Below are 23324 nucleotides of genomic sequence, written 5' to 3'. Positions count from 1 at the left end.
TTAGACGATTTTATTGTTTCAAAATATCTCGTCAATTTAGTCGTAGTGTGTGACCCTGTAGGTTCCCAATTACGTTGATAGTAATATCGAAATCTCTATTTTAATATTACAAACAGTGAGCGGCATCTAGCAATGCATCACTGTTACTCAAGTAATCGAAAAGTCAATTTCTCGACGAACCTTGTGACCTATATTACCGTGTAATATAATCCATTGTCCTCTATATCTCTATTGAGCCCAAGGCATGGTCGATGACATCCTTGTATGGCTCAATATCTCTCTTTCTTGGTTTACTGGGTAAGTCTATCAGAACAAATGAGCTCGATATCGCTATATCGACTCATTTGGGTATGCATACACTTTTAGACTTAACCACCAAGTGGCCGTGAGATATCGCTCCCGTTTCGTAGGAGGGACAAATTCTATTTTGATCACTCACATTCCTCTCCATGCTCTGTGGTATACCCAATAACTGTCTTTATAACCATCCTGTTACAGTGGCGTTTGACAGTATCAAAGTATATGACATTACATGTAGGAATCTATGGTGACCTCAAGTCAAAGGACCATTACACTATAGTCACTTTGAGATATGCTAATGACAATCACGTAACAAACCATGTAGCAATCTCATGGTGGGTCAGTCCAATACACATTACTCTTAATGTATACATGTGGTGTGATTTGATATCTCCATATCCATGACCTATGAGACTTGGTCATCAATCAATACTCACACTAGTCTAACCGTATTATCGTTGTCCTAATTAACGATAATACTTTGACTATGGACATTTAGGAATAATGTTCATTAATTATAGGATCTCACAATCAAGTCACACTTGATGCCTATTGAACCTACTATTCCAAGGACATTATTGTGTAAAATCATATTTAGCGCAATCTACACAATAACAGATATGCCTCGTAATATAATGAAATAGATATCATATTACAGAACTGATTATAGATTGCCTCTAGGGCATACACCAATTCCCAACAAAAACCCCTCCCAACGATAAAGGGAAAACATTCACGGTGCAGAGTAGGAGAATCCACTAAATAATGGACCGGAGATTACAAACCTCATAGACGTCTCTCATCCCAATCCCCGTTACAAACCCCACACCGAGAAGAGTCTAACTCAATTTCTCAATTCTCTCCAATTTTCTCACTCTAATGTCCTAGAGATACAGAGAAATTTCTTCGAAAGAACTCTAGAAAGATCCACCATCACTATCCCTCGTGATACACGACTCTCTCAACTGGCCCCCCGAGAGGTCGGGATGTCACAGCAACTGAGGCTTATTTTATAAGCCGTACAAGATTCCATTTATAATATCCAAAAGATATATCCTAAAAATATCATAATATCTCTCCAAGGATATTTCCCCTATTTGAATATATTATGAGGTTACAAGATATCTTGAAATATTGGAAATAATATTTTCTTGATTTCTTCCTCGTTTACTGGGTCTTTCAGATTGCGGCTTAATGCAAGACACACCAACAGTTAATTTGTCTCCTCTTGCAAGCACGAGAAAGGAAGTTCAACTCGTGGTCCATTATATGTGATGCCGAGTACGGAAAATCACATGCTGCCGGCCACTAGTGACGTTGTCATATAAAATGAGAATTTTTCCATAACGATAGTTCATTTAATAGGTAATGACTGCATTCAAATAGGAGGATTATCACTTGGCGAAAGAAAAGAAAAAGGAGTTTATCTCAAAATGTACTAAAATTTATTATTGAAATTAAAATGAAAATATATTGATAACAGACAATATATACAATTTGAGGGGTAATCCCTTTCGAATATGGGTGTTCATCACAATTGACTTGAGTAAGTCAAAAAGGTAAAAGATTTTGGGATAAACAACAGTTTAATTTGTGATAACTTATCAGATTAAAGGAGTTAGCTCAAGTCCACCGTAACAAAGAGATAGCCCGCTATCAAGAGAGGAAATAACACAATGGTGCATCTCTCGCCTGATGACCAAAATGTCTTAGGTTCGATATCCGGTGGGACTATCTGTGCCCCTTTATTAGATATTAAGGATTTATATTTCAATACACTAGGCTCATAAGCCTCCCTTGTAACTGAAAAAAAAAAAAAAAAAAAAAAAAAAAAAAAAAAAGATAGCCCGCTGCACCAATTTTTGCTTGATTGGATTTAAATTGTAATTCAAAAGAAATAAATTATATATATTTTTATATTTCAAAAACACCTGTATTTGGTTTTAGAAAGAATAGTAATTCTACTCTACTCCATTTTTTTGAAATAAGAAAAGACAAAAAAAAACATTTATTATAAAGTGTTGACAAGTATATGGGTGGGTAATAATATATATATAGATGTGAAAATAGATATTTAAAAAATTAATTATAAAAATGATTAAGAAAAAGTATAAGTGATAAATTATTATTAAATGAGGAAAAAAACAATAATGATTATAGTGTTGAATTTAAGGAAGAATAGAGTTGAGTGGGGCGGAGTAAAGTTTGTATCAAAAAATCAAACGCAAAATCATTAAAAAATCTATATATATATATATATATATAAACAAAGGCACGATCATAATTCTCACATTGCATCATCAAAAATAGAAAATTGAGCTCTCTCGTATTGTCATGTTATCATGAAAATATAAGGAAATTTTATATTCTTTTATCATGAAAGTATTCTTATATAGATTATTAACGAAATATATAAGTTATATCCATATATCGCTTAATGGAATATAAATATTATACACAAGGCAATAATATACAATAAAATATGTTGATTATATATACATTGCTCAATATATAGATCATATACAATGGAATGATATAGCCCAAACTTATTTATACCGTTTGCATATATGTATATATATATATATATATATATGCGGTTTGCAAGATTATATATAAACTATATATATGTCGCTTGCATATATGTATTTATATAATATATAGTTTATAGATTATATTTGCCGTTACATATATATAAATATATATTAAAGTTTATATATTATAAAAAATTATATAAATATCATTTAAATTATACGAAAATATGCAGTTTTGATTCTTGATCTTTATATACATTAGTGGAACAACGCGTGCGTTGTACGTGCCTAGGGTGTTTTTTTTGTTGCATCATCAAGGGGCACATGTATTAAAGTAAAACTAATATATCTTATTGACAAACCAATGTTACAATTAGTCATATAAAACTAATTATGTTATCAGTAAATATAATTAAGAAAATTCGAGTATATAACACTTTATTTACATGCAATCCAAAAAATATAAGAAATCGTTCAAATTAATCACTCTTTTTCCTTAAAAAATCATGTGCATTTAGGAGAGACTTTCATTGGAGGTGCTGAATAGAGAATTTTAAGATTTATGATCAGAGAGTTAGTTTCAAGATTAAATTTGTACATATGTATGAGGAATCAATTACAATAGTCTGTAAATTATTTATAACATCGTATTTCAATGACAACGCTCAAAAGCATCATGAGCAAGAGAGGGAACAATCTTCTTCCTTTTTTTATGTTTTTTAACGTGTTTTATAAATTTGTACTGCCTTTCAATATTTTTAACTATATTCCTCATTTATTTCATTGAACCAGAATTCTTAGTCTCAGTTCTATCCTCTCCAATCAATCGATAAAATCTTCACAGCATTTCATTTTGATTTCTTCTCAATCATTATCTTTGCCTATTCAATTCATCATCAATAACATCCCAGCGAACCAAACATGAGGCAAGTTGAATAATCAATTGTTCTTGGCTATTTAACTAATAACGTACATGAAAATGATTTCATTTAGATTCACTGAGCTAAGAGAGAAGGCACAGGCAGACTGTCTCTTTGATGATAGGAGTACGAAAGCAGAGAAGCAAAGCAAGTCGATCGGAGTATCAATCATCTCTCTTGGTACTGCGAAACAAATCGATCAACGGGAGTATCATAATCACAAGGCTGGCCCATTTTGGTCTTCGTTCATCAAGTTTACATTTAGCCATCTCGATTTCTCCTGCCAATAAAAAAGCAGGGAAAAAATTGCATTACTCCTACACAAATTACTGATAGATATAACATTTTCTAGAATACTGGAGAGACGGGAGAAGGAGATGTGACATCATGATCTTCACGAAGTTTTCTAGAGCAGCTCTAAAAATCGTTGCATTTACTGAGAGAGTCCCCAGGAAACTTGGGCAACGATAGATATAAAAAATTCTCTTAACATACAATCCCAGTTTCTCTAGGAAAATCCCTGTGTATGGTAGTTTCTTTTTCATTCTCAAAGAAAATGGAAACTTGATCCAGCCGCATTTTGACGTAACGTAAAATAACTTAAAGTATGTTAAATAATTAAATTTCCCTTGAGCAAACTTAAGAATAGACCCTTCATATAATGATATAAAATCCTGTACTAAATTACCCAGATACTTTGGAGTGAACAACCCAGAAAGATTTGAGGTCTTTGCAATGTGAGGACTGCTTAGGGAAAACTCTGGGGCCAATTCCAAAGACACCATCACTGTTAAATCACCATTTTCCCTCCATCTCCTTCCATCCCAGAATCGAGTTAATTTATTCGAAGGATCGTACCTAGATCACCCAGAAGAAGAAGTAGTAGTTTCAATCCTAATGGTGGTTTTAAACAAAGTAAATGCTCAAGAGCTTCATATTATATCAATAGAATCAGAAGGCAGGGAATACTATAAATGCATAAGCGACAAATAGATAACACAGTCATAACCAAAGGAGAAAAACCTTATCATGATATTCAACCTTTGAAAAAGAACAATTAATGCTTACAGAAATAAATTCAATGGGATAATTAAGAACATAGGTAACTGTTTGGCACAGAGCAAAAAAAGAAAAAAAGAAATAGATCCACAGTTTAAATAAAGTTTATACATACCCGAACTCAGCAACAGCAGAAATTGGATTTAAATGAGTTTGGACCACCAGATTCATGTCGGGCAGTATATTCTCACCCAAGTTTTTTGAGAAGATAATGAAGGAGCTCTAAAGAGGCTGAGTTGTCCACAGCAACTTTAAGAGAATGCCATGTCACCCGATGACCTGCCCTGGATGCTACCGTGCAGCACCTTCACCATAGCTTGTTCTGAGCATTCGGCATCAGGCCTTGGTCCAAGGACATGGTACATTTGAGCCACCGATTGCAGGAGTCTTGGTGGAGAATTCTTGCACATCCAACTCTCTTATGAGCTTAGCATGAAGGAAATATATCTCTGAGTGTGAGGAGCATATTGCAGGGGTGGATTAAGGCATTGAAGCGAGTATAACCATTACCATCCCACGAATCCGCTCTGAGAGTGTGCTTGCCAGCATTGAACTCATACGCCCAATTCCCATAGCATGAGTGCCCTATGGTGATTGCATGCAGCAACCAGTACTTCCTCCCATATTTCTTGGATACATACAGGACGTTCACTTTCCTGCTTTCATATATATGTTTATTTGTGTTAAATTTAGCAAAGGTTGTCAATATATGCAGAGGCCAAAATTCCTTGTTTCGGGGAAAATAAGTAGTGATTGTACAATTTCCCTATATCTAATTTGGACCTAATTGAATCTTTCTAATATAGAAGAAAGGAAGATAGTTACTGTACAGGTTCCGTACATATATTATGGACCTAATTTAATCTTTCAAATATGAGAGAAGGGAAGAAATTGTGACCTCACTGAGGGCTTCTTGTGCAGCTTGTCCTTCAAGTTCATGATGTCAGATCTAGATAGGAATTTGGAGCCACACCCTCAGCCGTTGAGAGTGAGTAGGCATCTGAAGCCTTTCAAATGAATTACGGTAGGCAGATAATGGGTGTTATCTTCAAACTGCAAATACACCTGGCCTTCGAGACTTGTAACCATTGAATTGCAAACAGCTGCAACTGCAAACAAGTTGTCGTGGATATTAGGTACGCACAAATAGGAGAAGCTCTTCGAAAAGCTGGTGCAATCGTTGGAAAATCATCATTCATGATGCCAAATCCATTCCAAGTATGAGAGTAAAATAACTGAAGTTGATGCAATAGAGAGACACAGAGAGAGAGAGAGAGAAAGAGATAGACAGACAGACCTGGAATAGGGTAGCATGTAACATACTGTCACATGTAGAACAGGACCTGCAATTCAACTTGATTGAATGACAGTATATAGACAGACCTGGACTCCTAAGCTCTTACTATGAAATAATATTGCTTTTTGCACACCAGATGGCTGTTCCACCTTTACCATAATTTATTTAGGGGAAAAAAAAAGGAAAGAAAGAGACAAGAAGAATGCCTTTTAGCCACAAGAAAATTCTACATATGACCCAAAGTATCAAGGGAATGCAGTTAGATCACCCACAAGAAGTCATTAATTTCAATTATATGGTACGTAGATGCTCAAGAGCTTCATATTACATTTATAGAAGCAGAGGGTAGAAAACAATATAAATGCAATAATCATAATCACAATTAAAATTGAAGAGCACACGCTAGTGAAACCAATAATAATGCATGATGAGACTTCAAGAAAAAGAGTGGAATGTCTTCAAATACGGCGGTGATCAAGAGAGACAAAAATTATTAGGTTCAGCTATAATATATCAATAAAGCATGAATGAACACACCATCAATAAAGCAAAAGAAAGGCACTAATCATTCAATCAATTCAACTTTTTAAAAAGAGTGAGATTACGGTAGTTAAAACTTGGTATGCACATCATTAGAGCAAAGTATAGTGGTTCTAAAATGCACGAAATATTAAATCTACAGGTAATCACTATTAAGTAAATGAAAAGGCAACATCAAGAACATCAGAATAAGCAAATTCTGACTCTGAATGTACTTTGAATTCATGGAACTAACCATAGCACATGTCAAGTGTCTGGGTGGCCAGTAGTCGATTGAGTGGTCTTGAGTCAGAGGATCCCTTATAAAGAGGATTTTCCATAAAGTATACAGAGAATGGCGCCCCTCCACTCGATCAACAGAATTATCAGTCTAAGGTAGATTGCCCGTTCGATATGCAGATCGCGCAGATAAGACCATTTAAAAATATATAAGGTCTGACCGAATCTATTTCTACCATTGTTAGCTGTCCATAGAAAATATAAAACTGATCAAATCTCATCCTGCCGGTGTATTTTCTTCGAGGCTTTCAACGGGCCAATGCTCATTTGTGCTGGAAAAATTGACACGTATAAAAGAAGAAGATATGTGAAGTTATTGCCTCATCTAAACTGAACAGGGAAGTAAGACCGAAGCAAAAGGATTGTGAAATTACAGCAAAGGCTAATCCACAAATCTTGGGCAACGGAAGGGATGGCTAATGCCATTCGAGGAACAAATACGGCAGTACAGTGCGATAGATTGGAGGCGAATCTCACCTGTTTGGCATGAAGCTCAGACAAGCCAGCTCCCGGGGAGAGCGAGATGATTGGATGACGCATTTCAGCGAGCAGTTTGGAGGCGGAATAGCCAACAAGAAATGAAGAAGAAACGATAGAAGGAATAGAAGACCATGAACTGAGTAAGGTGTGTGTGCTCTTATTGGGTGAACTCGGGATGATCAGCCGTTGGAGCAAGCAATTTGGAGGCGGGCGCAGAGAAAGGGAGTGAACAATGGGGAGCGATGGGAATGAGACGGTTTATAAAAGGCAGAGCAGCAGGGGATGGAAGACTTAGCGAAAAGGCAGAAGTGCGTCGGTTGGGAAGGCAGAGGCATCCATCTGCAGCACTTTGCCGCTGGCCGATAGTTTGGGCTACTGGGGATGGCGCGGGCCGAGCACCAACAGGCGGCAGCAGGAGGGCGATGCCATGGGGATGGGGATGGCGAAGGCGAGGACTGTTGGTGGAGTGGTTGCACATGGTAGAAGGCAAAAACTTAGGGCCTGTTTGGTTTCAAGATAATATTTTAAAATCACAATTCTAACTTAACTCTACCCACTATAAAATAAAATAACTCATATAAAGTCAAAGAGTGAGTCCCATTTATACCACTTTTTTCCACAACAAAATAACATAACACATACAAAGTCAAAAGTGAACCCCATTTATACCACTCAAAATCAAAATCAAAATTTAATTTTAAAATTCTACTATGAAACCAAACGCAACCTTAGGAACTGGAAGGCGAGCGATAGGGCGCGACGGGTGGAGTGACTAGTGGGCGAATAGGCAAAGAGACATGCAGCGGCCGGTGAAGGAACGAGTAGAAGACGGGGGCAGAAATGGAAATTCAAAAGTATCCGACACCCCACCGTTTTTTAAGTGAAGATCCAATTCCTTGCTTAAGTCATACCAAGATCATGGACACACAACCAGTTCCAAAAATGAAGCACCAATATAACCGTTTCAGGAATATAGAGCAGATGTACCTACAATGAAGGATAAATCCTTTAAAAGGGTCTTTCAAAAGGGACGTCAGACTACAGTTGGAGAGAATTCATAATGAGTACAGAGACCGAACACAAATATATTACCAAGGATACGATCAAAAGTCATGAGCCATAAGTGTATGGGAAAAAGTCACGAGAGTATAAGGGTATTTTCGAAAATATTAAAATTGGAGAAACATCTTCGAAGTGCTCATACTTTTATATAGTATAGATAATATATCCCACAAAGAATCAGCAATCGAACATAATACGTGGATTTTTTAAAGAAGAACAATGCACGTGAGCAACACATTACCTCTCCTTCCCATTAAACTTGATCGAGTGTGTGCCTAAGAAAGACTAAATTCATACTCTCGTGTGACATAACTGATTTTTTAATTAATTTATCTTTTTTATGTAGTTATCTTGAATATATAGTTATCTTGAATTTATAGTTATCTTGAACATATTAAACATATTATATTTTAATACAAAAATTGATTATTTATTAAATTATTACTTCTAATGAAATTAGGATTCATTAATTCATGCAAGCGTAAAAAAGTATCAGATCGATTTATTCCGACCATTTTTTTGTGAAGGTGGATTTCATACCATTAATAACTACAGATTCAAGCACCATCCAATATTAACTGCCGATGCAAAGAGCCATATGATAGTTGATCAGCTCTGTCCAATCGATATGAGTAACAATGTTGCACTTTTTTTTCTCGTATAGCCATTCTTATTTCCTTTTAATTACATCATATTTGAAAATTTTAAAAATATTTATTAAATATATTCATAATATATTTTTATCAGCTTAATTATGTAAATTTTATATTTGCATGTATCCATGTACCCATATATAAGGCAATTTCAAAATGAAAATTTTATAAATATATTTTTTTCAATAAAAATGCCAGTAATAAATACATATTGTTAGGGGAATAAGTGATGGGATTACATTTACGATTACTTATGATACTCTTTCATTTTATGTTAGTATATATTATATTCTCAATTATGATTTCCTTGCTTATAATACGCAAAAATATATTTTAAGTCGTCATGTCCTCATTGAAATAATCATATATAAGACCTTATATATATCACAATGAAGAAGACTTCTCCTCACTTTTCTTAGATTTGCTCTTTCTTTCTTACCAGTTGTTATAGCTTTTCCAAAGATTTACATGTGAGAGTAAGTTTTTGCATTCTCTACTCCATTTTTTTTAACTTCACTTTTGTTGAATATTTTTTTTTATATATTTGAAATTGATCCTATAATATTAACTTCGATTTTTCAATAGGACCTTTAATCCAATTCCAAATTGGCTTCTCAATCATAATACTCTTTTGGTTTAGTTGATGTTCAAGTAAAGATATCGTTTTACTTAGTCGATAATTTGTTGATATCCTTGACATAATTCATTCGGTTTTAACTAAATTATATTTATACATAACGTATAAAATTATTTAGATTAGTATCAACAAAAAATTATTCAATTGCGCCCGCACAACACGCGGGTCATCAACTAGTTAAAAAGAATATAAAAGGGAAGTTGAAGAGAGAGGGTCGGGAAAGACAGAGAGAAGGACCGTGGGTCGCCCAGAGAAGGTCGAGCCTCGCCAAAAGCAAGGGGACAATTGATTCAGCGATATATTTCCACTGGAATGGCCAATTTTCAGTTTGCAGTTTAGTGTATCTCAGGATCCATTCTTTTGGCACCATTTACAGAACACAGCTACGGAATTATGTGAATAGGGACAAACTGAAGGACCAAAATTTGCAAACCATGAGATAAAGCCTCTGTTTGAACCGATAAAAAGGGAGGAGATGGAAGGGAAAGTTATATGGGATTTTCAACGATTAAGCTACAATAAGAATGCCAAGTACAAACATTTGGAATAAGGTGAGGCGGAATACGGTGCTCTGGGATGGATACTGACAGGTCACATGAGATGATGAAATGTTTTAAGAGAGAGCGGGAAGAGCAGAGGGGTGAGCAATTCTTAAGGGTTCACACATTCGTGGCAGATGAAGAGAGCTTAAACGAGTCGGGAATGAAAGGGGTTCACACCGACAAGAAAAGTATGAGGAAGGTCCGTAACAGACCCTCTCCTAGCCCGCCATGTCACTGCTCTCTAAACATCCGGAATACAGGATTAACTTTGAAGGACTTGCTACCGATCCCATATTAATCTTCCCCGTGCTTACATCCAGGTCCTTGTGGATTAATCATGCCGCTGTATGAGGCTTCATGCAGTGTCCGTTGCTATACTATATAGGAAATCAACCCTCCAATAAATTTTCCTGCAACACCAATAAACGGTATTGAATTGATGAGTAACAACGATTATTAAGAAGCGGACTGAACAATTTGACAATCACACAATATTCATGAAAAGAATGCTTCATTCAGTCATGCAGTTCCTGGCAGGCTATATTTAGGAAAGAAATTGTTTAACTAGCTCAGAATGTTTAGGAATTTAACAGACAGCAAAAAGAAAGATGAAAATGGAGGCTGAAGCTGTAGAGTGTAACCTCGATACGCTATCTCGGACTAAGTGGAAACCGCTGTTACTCATCTGGCAAGCTGTAAACTGATTCCGGTGCAGACAACTTGGAACGGTTTTATACCTTCAGAGCACGGACTGCTAGCAGCGTATCTGAATGGCATCGAGAATATTTCATGGGGTTGGATTCTGTCTGTTGGGAGTTGCTACTTTTTGCATATAAAAGAAACCACTTTAAACAAACGGCATTTTTTGTTCTCCATCATCCACCTTGCAAAGAATCAGAGAGAAAAGTGAACAATTTTGCACTTACATAATTTTTGAAATGGTTGTTCCAATGAGACTCTGACGAGTTGAGTAAGCCAGTAGAATTTTCAGGATATTGAAGTCGTAAATTGTACTCCCCATAGGCAAAGATGAAACTTCACATAGCTCAGCTGGTGTCTTCAGAACTAGATCCATTGACAAGAAGCAATGAGTGCAAGCAAAATAAAGTTCGGAAAGCTCGTAAAAGATGGTTCGGAAGTCTGCAGGTTACAAATTTTTTGTCATCAAGAACAACTCTCCAGTCACCAAGCAAGTGACAAAGCTTTTCCATCTTATCAGAAAATGAATTAAAAATTATCAAATTACTTCCTTGTACTAACCATGTGAAAATCATCGAACAAACGAATTTTAATCCAAAAAAGTTAAGAGATGCTGACAAAAGAAGAAGCCATACCTGGAAATGCTATTATTGAAACCCTCTTCATATATGCTGAAGTTCGGAAGTTGATACAACAAAACAGCAATGCACCTCTCCCGCTTTTTCAGAAACTCTACGGGGATATGAATTTGCAAGATTGGAATTAATGTCTCGACAGCTTACAGGAACTAACCGCCCTGCTTTAAATTTGCGGAACATGATCCTTCTGTTGGGGTGGATATTGACAGGTTAAAATGAAGACACAATGGTTTAGAGAGGGGGGAAGAGAGGAGGAGTGCGCAATTCTTAACTGGTTCTCATGGTTGTGGCAGGCGAAGAGAGCTTAAAAGTCAGAATGAAAGATGTTCGAACCAACATGAAATGTTCAAGGAGGAAAGTCTTTACCGAACCCCCTTCCTAGCCCGCCAAGCCACTTCTCTAAAACATCCCAGAATAGGGGACTGATTAAGGACCCTGCCACCGATCCCATATTAATCTGCCCCATGCTGACATTCAAGCCTTTGTGAATCATCCAGTGTCGGAGGCTTCATGCAGTGTTTGTTGCATGCTGCATCCATCCAATGACTGCCTGCAAGACCAATAAATGATATTGCATTGATGAGTAACAACGATAATTGGTAGTCGACTGAACTGTTTGGTGATCTCATAATCTTCAGGGAAAAACGTTTCATTTAGTAAAGCAGTTCCCATGAAGGCTTGACTCTATTTAAGAAAAATATTGTTCGACTAGCTCTAACTCTGATTAGGTAGGTAAGTCCCCGAAGAAGAGTTTCCATGTCATGTATAAAACTCAAAGTACAAAGACAGCCAACAAAGAAATGATACTGAAGCTTTAGAGTATAACCTCGTTAGTATCTCGGGCTAGCTGGAGATGGTTGTTTGTCAAGTCCCTCGACTCTGACCTTCTTGTGTAGCAGTAATGCATGAATGATCTGCTGATGTGAGGACTTTCATCTGGCAAGTTGTCAACTGATAATGGTGCAGCAATGACAGCTAGCAGCAAGTGTGAATGGCATTGAGACTATTGCATGATTGGATCCCATCTATTGCGAGTCGCTAGCTTTGCAAACGTGAAATTGAGCAGACAGAATGGCTTGTCTGCTTGTTTCATTGAATAAGTGAAAGCGGAGAGGCGCCAGACACAATACACAGCTGTTTCGTCTATCGGAACATGAAGGTAAAAAATATATATATATATATATATATATGTATGTATGTATGTATGTATATGAAATTATTTTCAGCATGCTGAACATATGATCACCATCGAAGGAGGATAATTCAAATCCTAAGAATTATAGATGGCAATAATAGACAAGTCGTACCTGGAAATGCTGATTAAGGTAAATTTTATCCAGCACACTATATATATGCTGAAGCTCGGATATATAGGAAGTACACTATCCTGTTTAAATTGAAGTGACTAATCAGAATATGAATTTGTTAGCATTTTAGAGCATTCAGTCACTTCCCTAGAAAAAACTTACTATATCACGGGTCATGAACTGTGATTGGAATGATAACATCCAAGCGCCTGTCTGGATGATCCTGTGCTGGGTCTCATTGGCTCAAGGCAGTGTTTGTCACATCTAATAGTTCAGCATCCATTCCATGAGATAACTGTAGCAGCAACGTGTGAATGATTAAAATACGGGCCTGTAAAATATTCGTGAAGGGTTGTGCAATTGTTTCGTTCAATAACTGAAAGCGGAGACAACGGAAGCCTTACTAGTGCTGGCATTCAGATTTACAACAGAAGAGTTGCATAAATCATCAAACCCTCCATAAATATAAAAGTGTCACTGATGTTCATTGGAAATTCCATACCTTTGAAGCCTCTCAATTTGAAGTCACAGTTCTGCTGCGGACAGCTCCGAACCCTTGTCTCCTTCCGAAAGGAAGGATTTGATAGAGCTGCTAGTGCTACATCTTAACAGCGTTGTGAGTATAAGTTCACCCAAAAGAGGGAAGATCCTAAATATTCCAAAACATCCAAAACGGAACAGGAACATGCACGTTGAGGGATTAATCACGTAAAGCCACTGAGAAAAGGTTCAAGAGAAAACACATGAGTGAGACCCACACTGAGCCCGCCAAGCCACCTTGATCTGAAATGTCCCGCATATCAGAAATTAAGGACCTTGCTCTGTTAAAACAGAGTAAGTTGAGGTATTAGATCTGAACATTCCAATCTGTTAGAACGAAGTAAGTTATAAACGTTATCGCAGTGTCGTCATCTACACCCTTGCTAGTTACAGAAAAGGAGGTGGAACATTCCCTTACATACTCAGCTACGTATTAATTTAGGGGACCTAATAATCAACTTACAAGTGCATGGACTATCTCCAGAACCATGTTGTGGACGCATTCATCCATCACATTAGTACTCCTCTTGTATTGACCCCGTTTCCACAATAAAAATGTATAGTATAAAGATGAGGTCATTGCTTGTGAAGAATACGTTACTTGCATGGATAAACAGTTGTTAATATCTGATAAAGAATGAAAAATGAGGCAAAGATATCGAAGTAGAGTCGCATGAGGGCAAACCACTATGTTTATCCTTATATAAGTACCAACTCAGTCCTTTCATCAAGATATAGAAGTTCCACCGTAATACATAACAGTGACAAAAATGGTTTACAGAGAAGGGATGGGAGGAGGAGCGGGCAATCCTTAATGAGGACATGCAGTTTACTGGCAAGCACATGTGAAGATCGTTGAGAGAAGTTGGGAATGAAAGGGGCATTCTTCATTTTGCAGCCTCTAGGACTGACAGAGATGGGATGAGACTGGCAGCTAGTTTGTGGCTAGTCGGGTTGCTTTAGGTGGACCTTTGATGAAAAATCAAAGAGAACCCAAAGAAAAGGTTAAGCCTCTACGAACCATCCTGTAATGGAGGCTCCATGCAGTGTCAGTCATTTCTTTACTTCAGCATCCAATCATATAAATAATTTCCTGCAAGACCAATATCCCATTAATGATTTGGCTACATCATAGAATAAGACCAGAATTGACACGGTGATGTTGTTACATGATGGTATGGTGGATATATTTATTACAGCAATATCAGCAATTCACCCTGTCCCCCTTTCAGAAACTAGACCAGAAAGATGAAGACAAATTAAATAATCTCGACAGCTTACAGGAAGTACCGTCAGCATGGAGACAGAGACAAAGTTTCAACTCACAGACAAAGTTACCATGGAGAGTCAGTAAAATGAAAGCAATGCAAGTATTAAACGGGTAAACTGTACAAATATCTAAGCAAGAATGAAATAACGAGGATGGGGAATTTATTGACCTTTGGAGGCAGTGAGAGAGGACCTGCTTCGGCTTATATACACATCTTGGATGTGAGAAATCTTAGGGCGCTCCACCTTGGTATTCCTTCTGCACCTCATCTGTTCCCTCCATACAAACAAAGGCGTAAAGCTCCAGAGCACTCTGCCTTCATTATGATAAAGCTTCTTCAGCAATGCCTTCCAAATGTCTCCCCAAGGCAAACTGAAATATCTCAGCTCGTGCCTTCAACTAAACAACAGTTCCAGCCACCATATAAGTGACAAAGCTCTTTCGTCCATCAGGAACATAAAGGGAGAAACAAATTATGAAATTCCTTTCAGCGGGCTGACCACATGATCATCGTAGAAGGAGAAGATTCAAATTCGAAGAATTACAGACGGGAAAAAAGAACAAGCTGTACCTGGAAATACTGATTAGGATAAAATTTATCCAGCACTGTACATATGCTGAAGTTCAGAAGACATAGGAAGTCCACTATCTGCTTTGATCAGATTCTTATAAGTTGGGTGAGTCTGTGGAGTTTCCGTAGATTCTTGGACATGTTGAAGACCGTCTGAAGCAGCAGTGCATGAATGATTAAACAGCTCCTAACCTCCTGATAATTGCTCACTTCAGCAAAAGTGAAATGGACGCCCCCGGAAGGAAATATTCATGAAAGGCTCGTACACTTGCTTCATGAATAACTGAAAGAGGAAACATCAGAACCCATATGAGTGCTGCGGTTTGGAGTAATGACAGAAGAGTTACATAAATTATGCGATCCCTCCATAAAAATAAAAGCATCAACTGATCTTCATCCAAAGTTTCATACTTTCGATGCCTCTGAATATGGATTCACAGTTCTGCTGCTGAAAACTTGGAAAGGTTGTCTCCTTCCAAGAGGAAGAATGATAGAGCTCACATCTGAACAGCAAAGAGACTGAAGCAGAATTGGATCCTATCTTTGCTTCTGTGAAGGTTAAAAGAGAAGAAAAGGAGAAATATTATCTTCAGATACCATATCCTATCCTACAGCAGAACTGCAGAACTGACATTGCTGGGATGACCCCGGGAGCTAGTTTCTTCAGCTAGCCGGGTTGCTTCAGGTGCACTTTGACAAAAGATCAGAGTTCGAAAACCAGGAGGATCTCAAAGGTTCCATTCATATGTTTGCGTGCAAGAACAATACCCCATTAATGATGACTACATCATAGAATAACATGAGAATTGATGTAGTAATGTTGTCAGATGATGGCACGGCGGGGAGAGGACTAATGGGTTGTCTGCTCTGGTGCCTTCAAAACTGGCTTCATTGACAAGGTTCAATGAGTGCGAGCGAAATACAGCACGAAAAAAATGGAAATAACATAGTTCAGGAGGTTACACTATTCTGTCCCCAAGAGAGCTCTCCATCCAGCAAACTAACAAGTGACAAAGCTTATCCGTCTATCCAGGGATAAAAAGGCAAAAATTGATTAGATTAATCGCAGAGATCTACAGACAACAATTTGAACTCTCGATGGAAGCATCAATTAAACGGGTGAATTGTACAAAGACATGAGAAGCGTATTTACCTTTGATAAGATGGCCAGGAGTTTGAATGAACCAGACTAATTGTCTACATCTACATACTGGATGTGAGAAATCTTAGGCCAATCCTCTCCAGTATTCCTTCTGCACCTTCTTGGCAGCTCCTTCCCGCAACCATAAACTCTAAGTACTTTGAGTGAGGTGAGATTGGGAAACCACTCAGGCAAAGCCTTCAGATTGCCGCAGCCACCGATAATTAACTCTTCAAGGTTAGTGAGGTGCTGCATCCACCAGGGGAGAGTCTTCATTTTATCAATCCAGTGAAATTCCAAATCCCGAAGTTTAGTGGGTTCGCCGGATTGCAAATTAGGCATGCCTAGTTGATTTCCTGACTCCCCTGAGAAGTCAAGCTGCGGACAGCTGTATAGCTCCAACGACACGAGTTTGGTGAGAAGCGGAAGAATCAGTCTTCCTGGCAGAGACTTCAATCCACGGCAAAGAATAATCTCTAAATTTTCGAGGTTGGAGAGGTACTGGAACCACCCAGGCAAGGCCTCCATCTTATGAATTCTTTTGATCTTGATATCGCGAAGTCGAAGATGGCCCTGCAGCTGCAGATTGTTCATGCCCTCTTCAACACCATCATGACTATCTTCATCCATTGATAAATCAAGCTCTTCGCACGAAGAAATTTCCAGCATCTCAAGGGATGGTAGGTATTGGAGGATTGCCCTTACAGGGAGAGCTTTCAGGCGATTGCATTCGCTGATTACAAGAGACTGGAGAGACGGGAGGGACCGAAACAACTCCACAGGGAAGTCCTCTGCATCCTCCATTCCACTGAAAATGATTTGCGTCAGCGTGGAGAGAGATTTAGAAGACACAGCGGTCATAGTCATCATCGATGGTGGAATTGGCGCTACAGTAAGGACGGGGGTTGGATCTTGGCTTAGAGATGCATCCCTCAGCAACATCTGTACCTGTTTATTCGTGGTTACCCCCAGTTGTCGTAGCTTTTGACCATGCGCGTAAGAGAATACTGGGCAATATTCTATGGAGACCTTGACCTTGTCAGAGAACGTGTGGAGCATTAATAACGAAGAAGAAGAAGAATGATCATCCGCCTCTCGTTCAATTCGGGTGCTCGTCCTCCTCTCCCATCCCCTGAATTTAGGCAACCACCTCAGCTCTATTTCTTCTAAGGATGGAAAGAAATTATTATTAGACTGCGGCATCCCACTCTCCTTGTCCTCCTGGCCGCCACTACTCTCCCATAATTCGATGCTCTCCAAATTTATCATCTTCTGCAAGGAGACTTTTTTGAGGAAAGGGAGCTGATCTAGAGGTGGTAGATGGCTGCATTTATCACAATCGATAATCTCAATCTGGACTAGTCTATGCAGTTGAGAAACCCACGATGAAAACATAACACCACCGTAAAATATTATACTCAATCCCCTCAGATCTGGATGGGGTCGCAGTCTCTCCAAAACCTCTTCTTCTGACACTAGTGGCAAATAACCCCACACTAGTTTCAAAGATTGAAAAGCCAAGTTCTCTATTGAGAACGAGGCATCTAATACCTCGCTCGAGATACTCCCCACTCTATCCAAGCCTTGAATAGTCAGTTCTTTACTCTTCAATCCGGTTAGTCTACTTAACTCATTCACACCCCCCCCCCCCCAACCACGAACATATCTAACGTTTGTAGACTAGTCAACTTCTCAATTCCTCTTGGCATATGTATCAGATTACGACATCCACTCAGAATAAGCTGCCTTAGATTGACCAACTTTGTAATGCCTCTTGGTAATCGTTTCAACCACTTGCACCGATCCTCATTCCACACATCATCTAACACAAGTAAAAACTTTTTTCCATCGAGCACTTCCCTTAGCTTTCTTTGCAACTCATCCACGTTGGCGAGCTTTGCAAGTACCTTTTCCAGAATGTGATCCCGTGACATTTTCATCATATCATCCTTTCCATCGAGCTCTTCTCCAAGCAAGTTTCTCAATTCATTCATGTTGAGGCTACCAATGCATTCTCTTACTATCTTCCTCAGAATATCCTCCACGTCGAAATTGGTCGACACACAAACCCAGAGCTTCAATTCGAAGTATTCCTTCACTCTCTCATTATTGAATACGAGTCTTGCCAGTGTCGTTTTCCCTAGGCCACCAAAACCCACTATTGGGAGGATGGAAACATTCTCCTCAAAACCAGGATTAAGTAAGAACTCGATAGCTTTCATCTTGTCCTTATCTCTTCCAATCACATAAGGTTGTGGCTCATAGGGATAAGTTTCTGGCGTGACCCGGTTCTCCACCAAACTCCCAAGGTTACTGTTTCCCTCATGCTGAAACTGGACCCTATCTTTGTAAATGGCGTCGATCCTCTCCCTAATATGCTCGACTCGATGAGCCATCTTATTGGCATAAACGAGCTGGTTAGAACAGGAGAAGAAGATACCGACCTCATTCAGGATCCGATTACCTCCTCCCACCACGCTACTGCGACGCAACACTTCAGCGGAGAAGTCATCCAGCAGATCATCAGCATCGTAAACCACATCTTCCAGCTTCTTGAGCCAGTCCTTCACGTCTGCAGCCTGGACTTGTCTCTTCTCAGCCTCACAAAGCAGGGCAGCAATAGCAGAGACAGTACTCTGGAGTTTCTGGAGCTCAACTTTGACACCACGCGCTAGTCCGATCTCCTGGGAGACGAGGGAAAGGAGATGTCCGGTGATGGACTCCACAACGGGCCCGAGAATCAGTTCAGCCATAGTCGCTGCCTACAGATCGATAATCAATGGAAGAATTAAGACGGAATGAGAGAAACTTGAACTAGATAGCTAGATCTCTCAATACTGGTAAAGAAGACGACTGCAGGGAGAAACTTAAACAAGCTAAGCTAGATCTGATCTCGATTATGGCACCTCTCAGTAATAAATATTACATTATGATGGGAAAAAGGGAGAGAGGAAGAACCTTTCATGACCTTTGACTATTTCCTCCCATTTTGTCTTGTCAGTCTAAATCATGTGATCCAATTATAGTCTTATTATATAGACTATAATTGGATCGCTTTTTCATGTAATCGTTATTAAAACATATATTAGTTTTTGCTAACATGGATAGCACATATTCGCATCAAACTAAGGCGGACTGAGGTTTTTATTTTTTCTTATTTATTTTTTGCTCAAGAGGTTAATTTTCTTATGATCTTATCGAGTTCCTCGTTGTAATGTAGGCTCCAATCATCCTATATAGTTTATGTAAATTCTTAATTAAGTAAACTAATGTTGGAAGTGACCTGAAGAAATATATTATATTTAGATGATATATATTTTTTGTTAAATTTAAAATTTAAAATCACTAAAAATCTTTCTTCATACATATGTCGCTAAGAAATAATCATGGTACTTTCTTACAGCTGGTAATTTCTTTATTGGACAACAATTTAATTGCTACGTATTGTAAAGTCTGCATATATACATATATATAATGTATATAAGTAAAAAGAACTAATATAAATCCAATGAAATAATTTCTCATCTTAATTATTAATTTCCTTCTATGTTAATATAATGCAACTATATTCAAGGCACATATACTCCGGTTATAAAAGAGGCTCATGTGTTTAGTATAAAAAAAATAAAAATCTTAATAATGGAGCACCAATAGTCCATACTATGATAATCGAATCCGAAACCTTTAGGTTATTAAGCGAGAGCATATGCCAATATTTTGTACCCATTTTTCTCGTTATGTCACATATATTAGGACAATAATAAGAATGTTCTCTCTCCTCTGTAATTTTTTTACACGTCTTTTTATTTTATTTTATGAAGCTTCACTCAATAGAAAGGCAAAGTCCATCGCGATATTCATCGATCTTTCATTCCAGTTTCACTTGACCAATTTAGAATAGGGAAAGGTACCAAATGAAGCCAAAACATTCTGGCAACTTTTCTCTTTAAGGCCATTATGTATATTTTCGTTAATATTATAGAGGATGTAGCACGAGAACGCACATTCTCACTTAGTAACCAAGAGATTCTAGATTTGATACTTAAATGGGACTATCTATGTCCATTTATTAGATATTTATAATTTTTAATTAATTGTACCAAGTCCATGAACTTTCCTTGTAACCAAAAAATGAGTCCACAACATATTGGAAAATGTTTGAGTATGGGCGTTATCATTTTATTAACAATTTAGAAATATTATGGAATGAAAAACTAGATTAAAAAATAAAATTGAAAATTTTATCTATAACTATATCTATATCTATACCAATAACTGTCTCTATATATGTATCTATATCTGTATTTATATCTATATCTATATCTATATCTATATCTATGAAAGCAAAAATATGGTGTGCCCAACTAAAGAACACTCAATTGTTGAGTGAAATTTTCTCGATTTTTTTAGTTTTAAATTTTTATAGATAAATTTAATACTACATTTTCGAAAGATACGTTGTAGTAAGATCCGAATAAAATGGAATACTTTCTTAATTTTCTGATAATATATTGATAGTTACATAATAATTAATAAATAACAAACTTTTGAAGTTTTTGAATTGTTAATATTGAATATTACAAAAATAACATGTTAGAATTTTATCACTTTTGTCTAATATTAATCACCGAACAACATTTTCTACATTTTTTAAGTTTTTTCTCAAATTTCTAAGTTTTTAATTTCTAGAAATTTTTTAATAATTTTCTAAATTTTTTGAATATATTTTATGTAACATCCTGAAATTTTTTACACCTACTTATGCATGTTTTTGACGTACATGAATTACAATTTTGTTTATTGAATTTTTGGTTAAATGTTAACATTATTTAATTAAATATAAATAAGTTTTCTTCCTTTTTAAGAACAAGCATCCACCCAATTTTTTTTCTTTTAGCTTAGCCAACTCACAGCTCTCTTATTCTCATTAGCTTTTCTACTGCCACTGCTTATAAATTTAACACTTGTCAATTAACTTTCCACTTATCAACTTCTTCTTAACCACAGAAGCTGTCACCGCCATACTTTTTACTATTTAAGATTGTTTTTCTCAATCTTCTTGATCATTTGCATCAATTCGGCCAAACATTCAGAGAGAGAGAGAGGTATGGAGTTTTGAGTGGAAAAAATAGAAAATAGCAAACTATTGGATTTCGATGTTTTAATGTTCGAGGGGCTTGTTAAAGTGAGTAACCTATTTCTAATCTGATATTTCATCATGATTATAATTAATTATTTAGAACTGTATTGTCATGACCATGTCAGTATCACGGATCATTCATATATTTTTACGATCGATTACAATATTTGAAAATGAGATAGCTAGATTTTGAGATTGGAATTGAGATTGATGGAAATTGGTAAGTCTTGTAGCGCCTTGAGCCAGTCGTAAGCCAAATAATAGGAAATGACTGCCTGGAGAAGAGAGGCTGCCAGTGTGGAGCCACCATTATGGTCGGGAGCTGGGAAGGACACGGGAAAGATCTGAGTTCTGAATGTCTCGACGATATTTTTATGATATTACTGAACACATGCTATAATTCGGCTAATTTAGGTTGTGATTATTCACTGAGCGTCAAGTTCACCTTCCAAATATATTCTCTTAGTTGTTTTACATGACAAAAAGGCGATGGAACTGTGGCATTTTGTCGGGCGCATCAAGATTGTAATTTTATGAGTATTTCTTATTGATATGGAAATTTATGTGTATTTATCGATTTTTACCGTATAAATTTTTTTCCGATTTTACATTTTATCATAAGATCTGAATAATACTAAATATTTTCCTAATTTTATGATGAGATGCCATGTTAATTACATAATATTTAATTAATAAATCACAAATTTTTAAATTTTTAAAAATTATAAAAATGATTTTCAAGTTTTCTAGTTATTAATATAAATATTGAAAATTAACATATTGGAATTTTATCAATTTTCCTAATATCGCTTACTGATGGAATTTTCTCACTTTTGTAGTTTTCCTAATTATAGTAACTTACAACAAGCACGATTGTTTGAATTTTTAAAAGATATATTATGACATTGATCCGAACAAAAATGAATTTTTTTCTAATTCAATACTAGTCATACATATCCAATGCAACATTCTTACTAACTGTAGATTACAATCTATAACAGTGTATGATATATAATAAAATTGACAAAATGGAAAAATGGATCACATACCAGCCGTGCAACGCACGGATTACACGAATAGTATATAAGAGATCGAGAACATCATGGATCCGACTAGATGGCCTTAAAACGTCCGGTTGCAAAATGGAATTTTGTCGATTTTTATGTTATCTAACTTTTATAAAAGCTTTTAATATCTTTTTAAAATTTTCAAAAGATGCTTTATCATAAGATCCAGATAAATAATTTCCTAATTTTCTAACGAGATACAGATAGTTACATAATTATTTAATAAATCAAAAAATTCTAAATTTGAAAATTCAAAAATGATTTGGAGTTTTCCTAATTCTTAATATTGAATAATGGAAATTAACATGTGGCAATTTATTAATTTTTCTAATATCAATCACTAAATGGAATTAAGATTTTTTGTTTTACTAATTTTATAATAATTTTTACAAAATAACTTTTTTACTTTTAAAATATATTTTATTATCATAAAATAAAATTATTTTCTAATTGAATATAAGTCATATATATGTATATGATATAATAGATTCTTAATGATTGTAGATTACGATTTGTAACAATTCAAAATACGCATATGATATGTAATAAAATTGTCAAAACAGAAAAATGAATCACATTATTTCACATGCAATGTATGACATCCATGACTAGTATATATGAAAGCAAAAACATGGTAGGCGCAACCTGTTA

The 23324-nt window shown here is 36.5% G+C and overlaps 1 protein-coding gene and 1 long non-coding RNA gene across 36 annotated transcripts; both read right to left on the bottom strand.

The window, feature by feature from the left end:
* Positions 1–3681: 3681 nt before the first annotated feature.
* Positions 3682–7902, bottom strand: LOC116188612. Of its 6 annotated transcripts, XR_004152274.1 has the most exons (7): positions 7404–7897; positions 6883–7198; positions 6108–6153; positions 5709–5919; positions 4926–5466; positions 4440–4609; positions 3682–4031 (listed from the first exon to the last, which is right to left on the bottom strand). It is a non-coding gene; the product is annotated as an uncharacterized LOC116188612 (long non-coding RNA). The 6 variants fall into 6 exon arrangements; XR_004152273.1 differs by having other exon boundaries at positions 4926–5236; positions 5321–5466; positions 5709–7198; positions 7404–7902; XR_004152272.1 differs by having other exon boundaries at positions 6108–7198; positions 7404–7901.
* Positions 7903–10142: 2240 nt separating this feature from the next.
* Positions 10143–19519, bottom strand: LOC116189047 (disease resistance protein RGA2-like). Of its 30 annotated transcripts, none has more exons than XM_031518569.1 (13): positions 16479–19380; positions 16289–16350; positions 16094–16211; positions 15737–15874; positions 15326–15608; positions 14924–15153; positions 13447–14577; positions 13107–13239; positions 12464–13024; positions 11635–12187; positions 11227–11365; positions 10942–11066; positions 10143–10710 (listed from the first exon to the last, which is right to left on the bottom strand). In XM_031518569.1, exon 1 carries the CDS (start codon positions 17859–17861, stop codon positions 16515–16517), a length of 1347 nt encoding a protein of 448 aa, XP_031374429.1. In that variant the 5' UTR covers positions 17862–19380; the 3' UTR covers positions 10143–10710; positions 10942–11066; positions 11227–11365; positions 11635–12187; positions 12464–13024; positions 13107–13239; positions 13447–14577; positions 14924–15153; positions 15326–15608; positions 15737–15874; positions 16094–16211; positions 16289–16350; positions 16479–16514. The 30 variants fall into 30 exon arrangements, with proteins under 30 accessions (XP_031374429.1, XP_031374426.1, XP_031374430.1 ...); XM_031518566.1 differs by having other exon boundaries at positions 16094–16207; positions 16479–19379; XM_031518568.1 differs by having other exon boundaries at positions 10170–10710; positions 11635–11731; positions 12004–12187; ... (2 more) ...; positions 15737–16350; positions 16479–19379.
* Positions 19520–23324: the final 3805 nt, after the last annotated feature.

This window comes from Punica granatum, chromosome 8 (assembly GCF_007655135.1).
Source record: "Punica granatum isolate Tunisia-2019 chromosome 8, ASM765513v2, whole genome shotgun sequence".
In the NCBI taxonomy this organism is placed as follows: Eukaryota; Viridiplantae; Streptophyta; class Magnoliopsida; order Myrtales; family Lythraceae; genus Punica; species Punica granatum.
Note: the sequence above shows the minus strand (reverse complement) of the source record. Positions and strands in the feature narration are given on the sequence as shown.

Excerpts from the sequence above, each read along its gene's own strand:
- LOC116189047 (XM_031518544.1), bottom strand. The coding sequence starts at position 17,861 with ATGTTTTCATCGTGGGTTTCTCAACTGCATAGACTAGTCCAGATTGAG.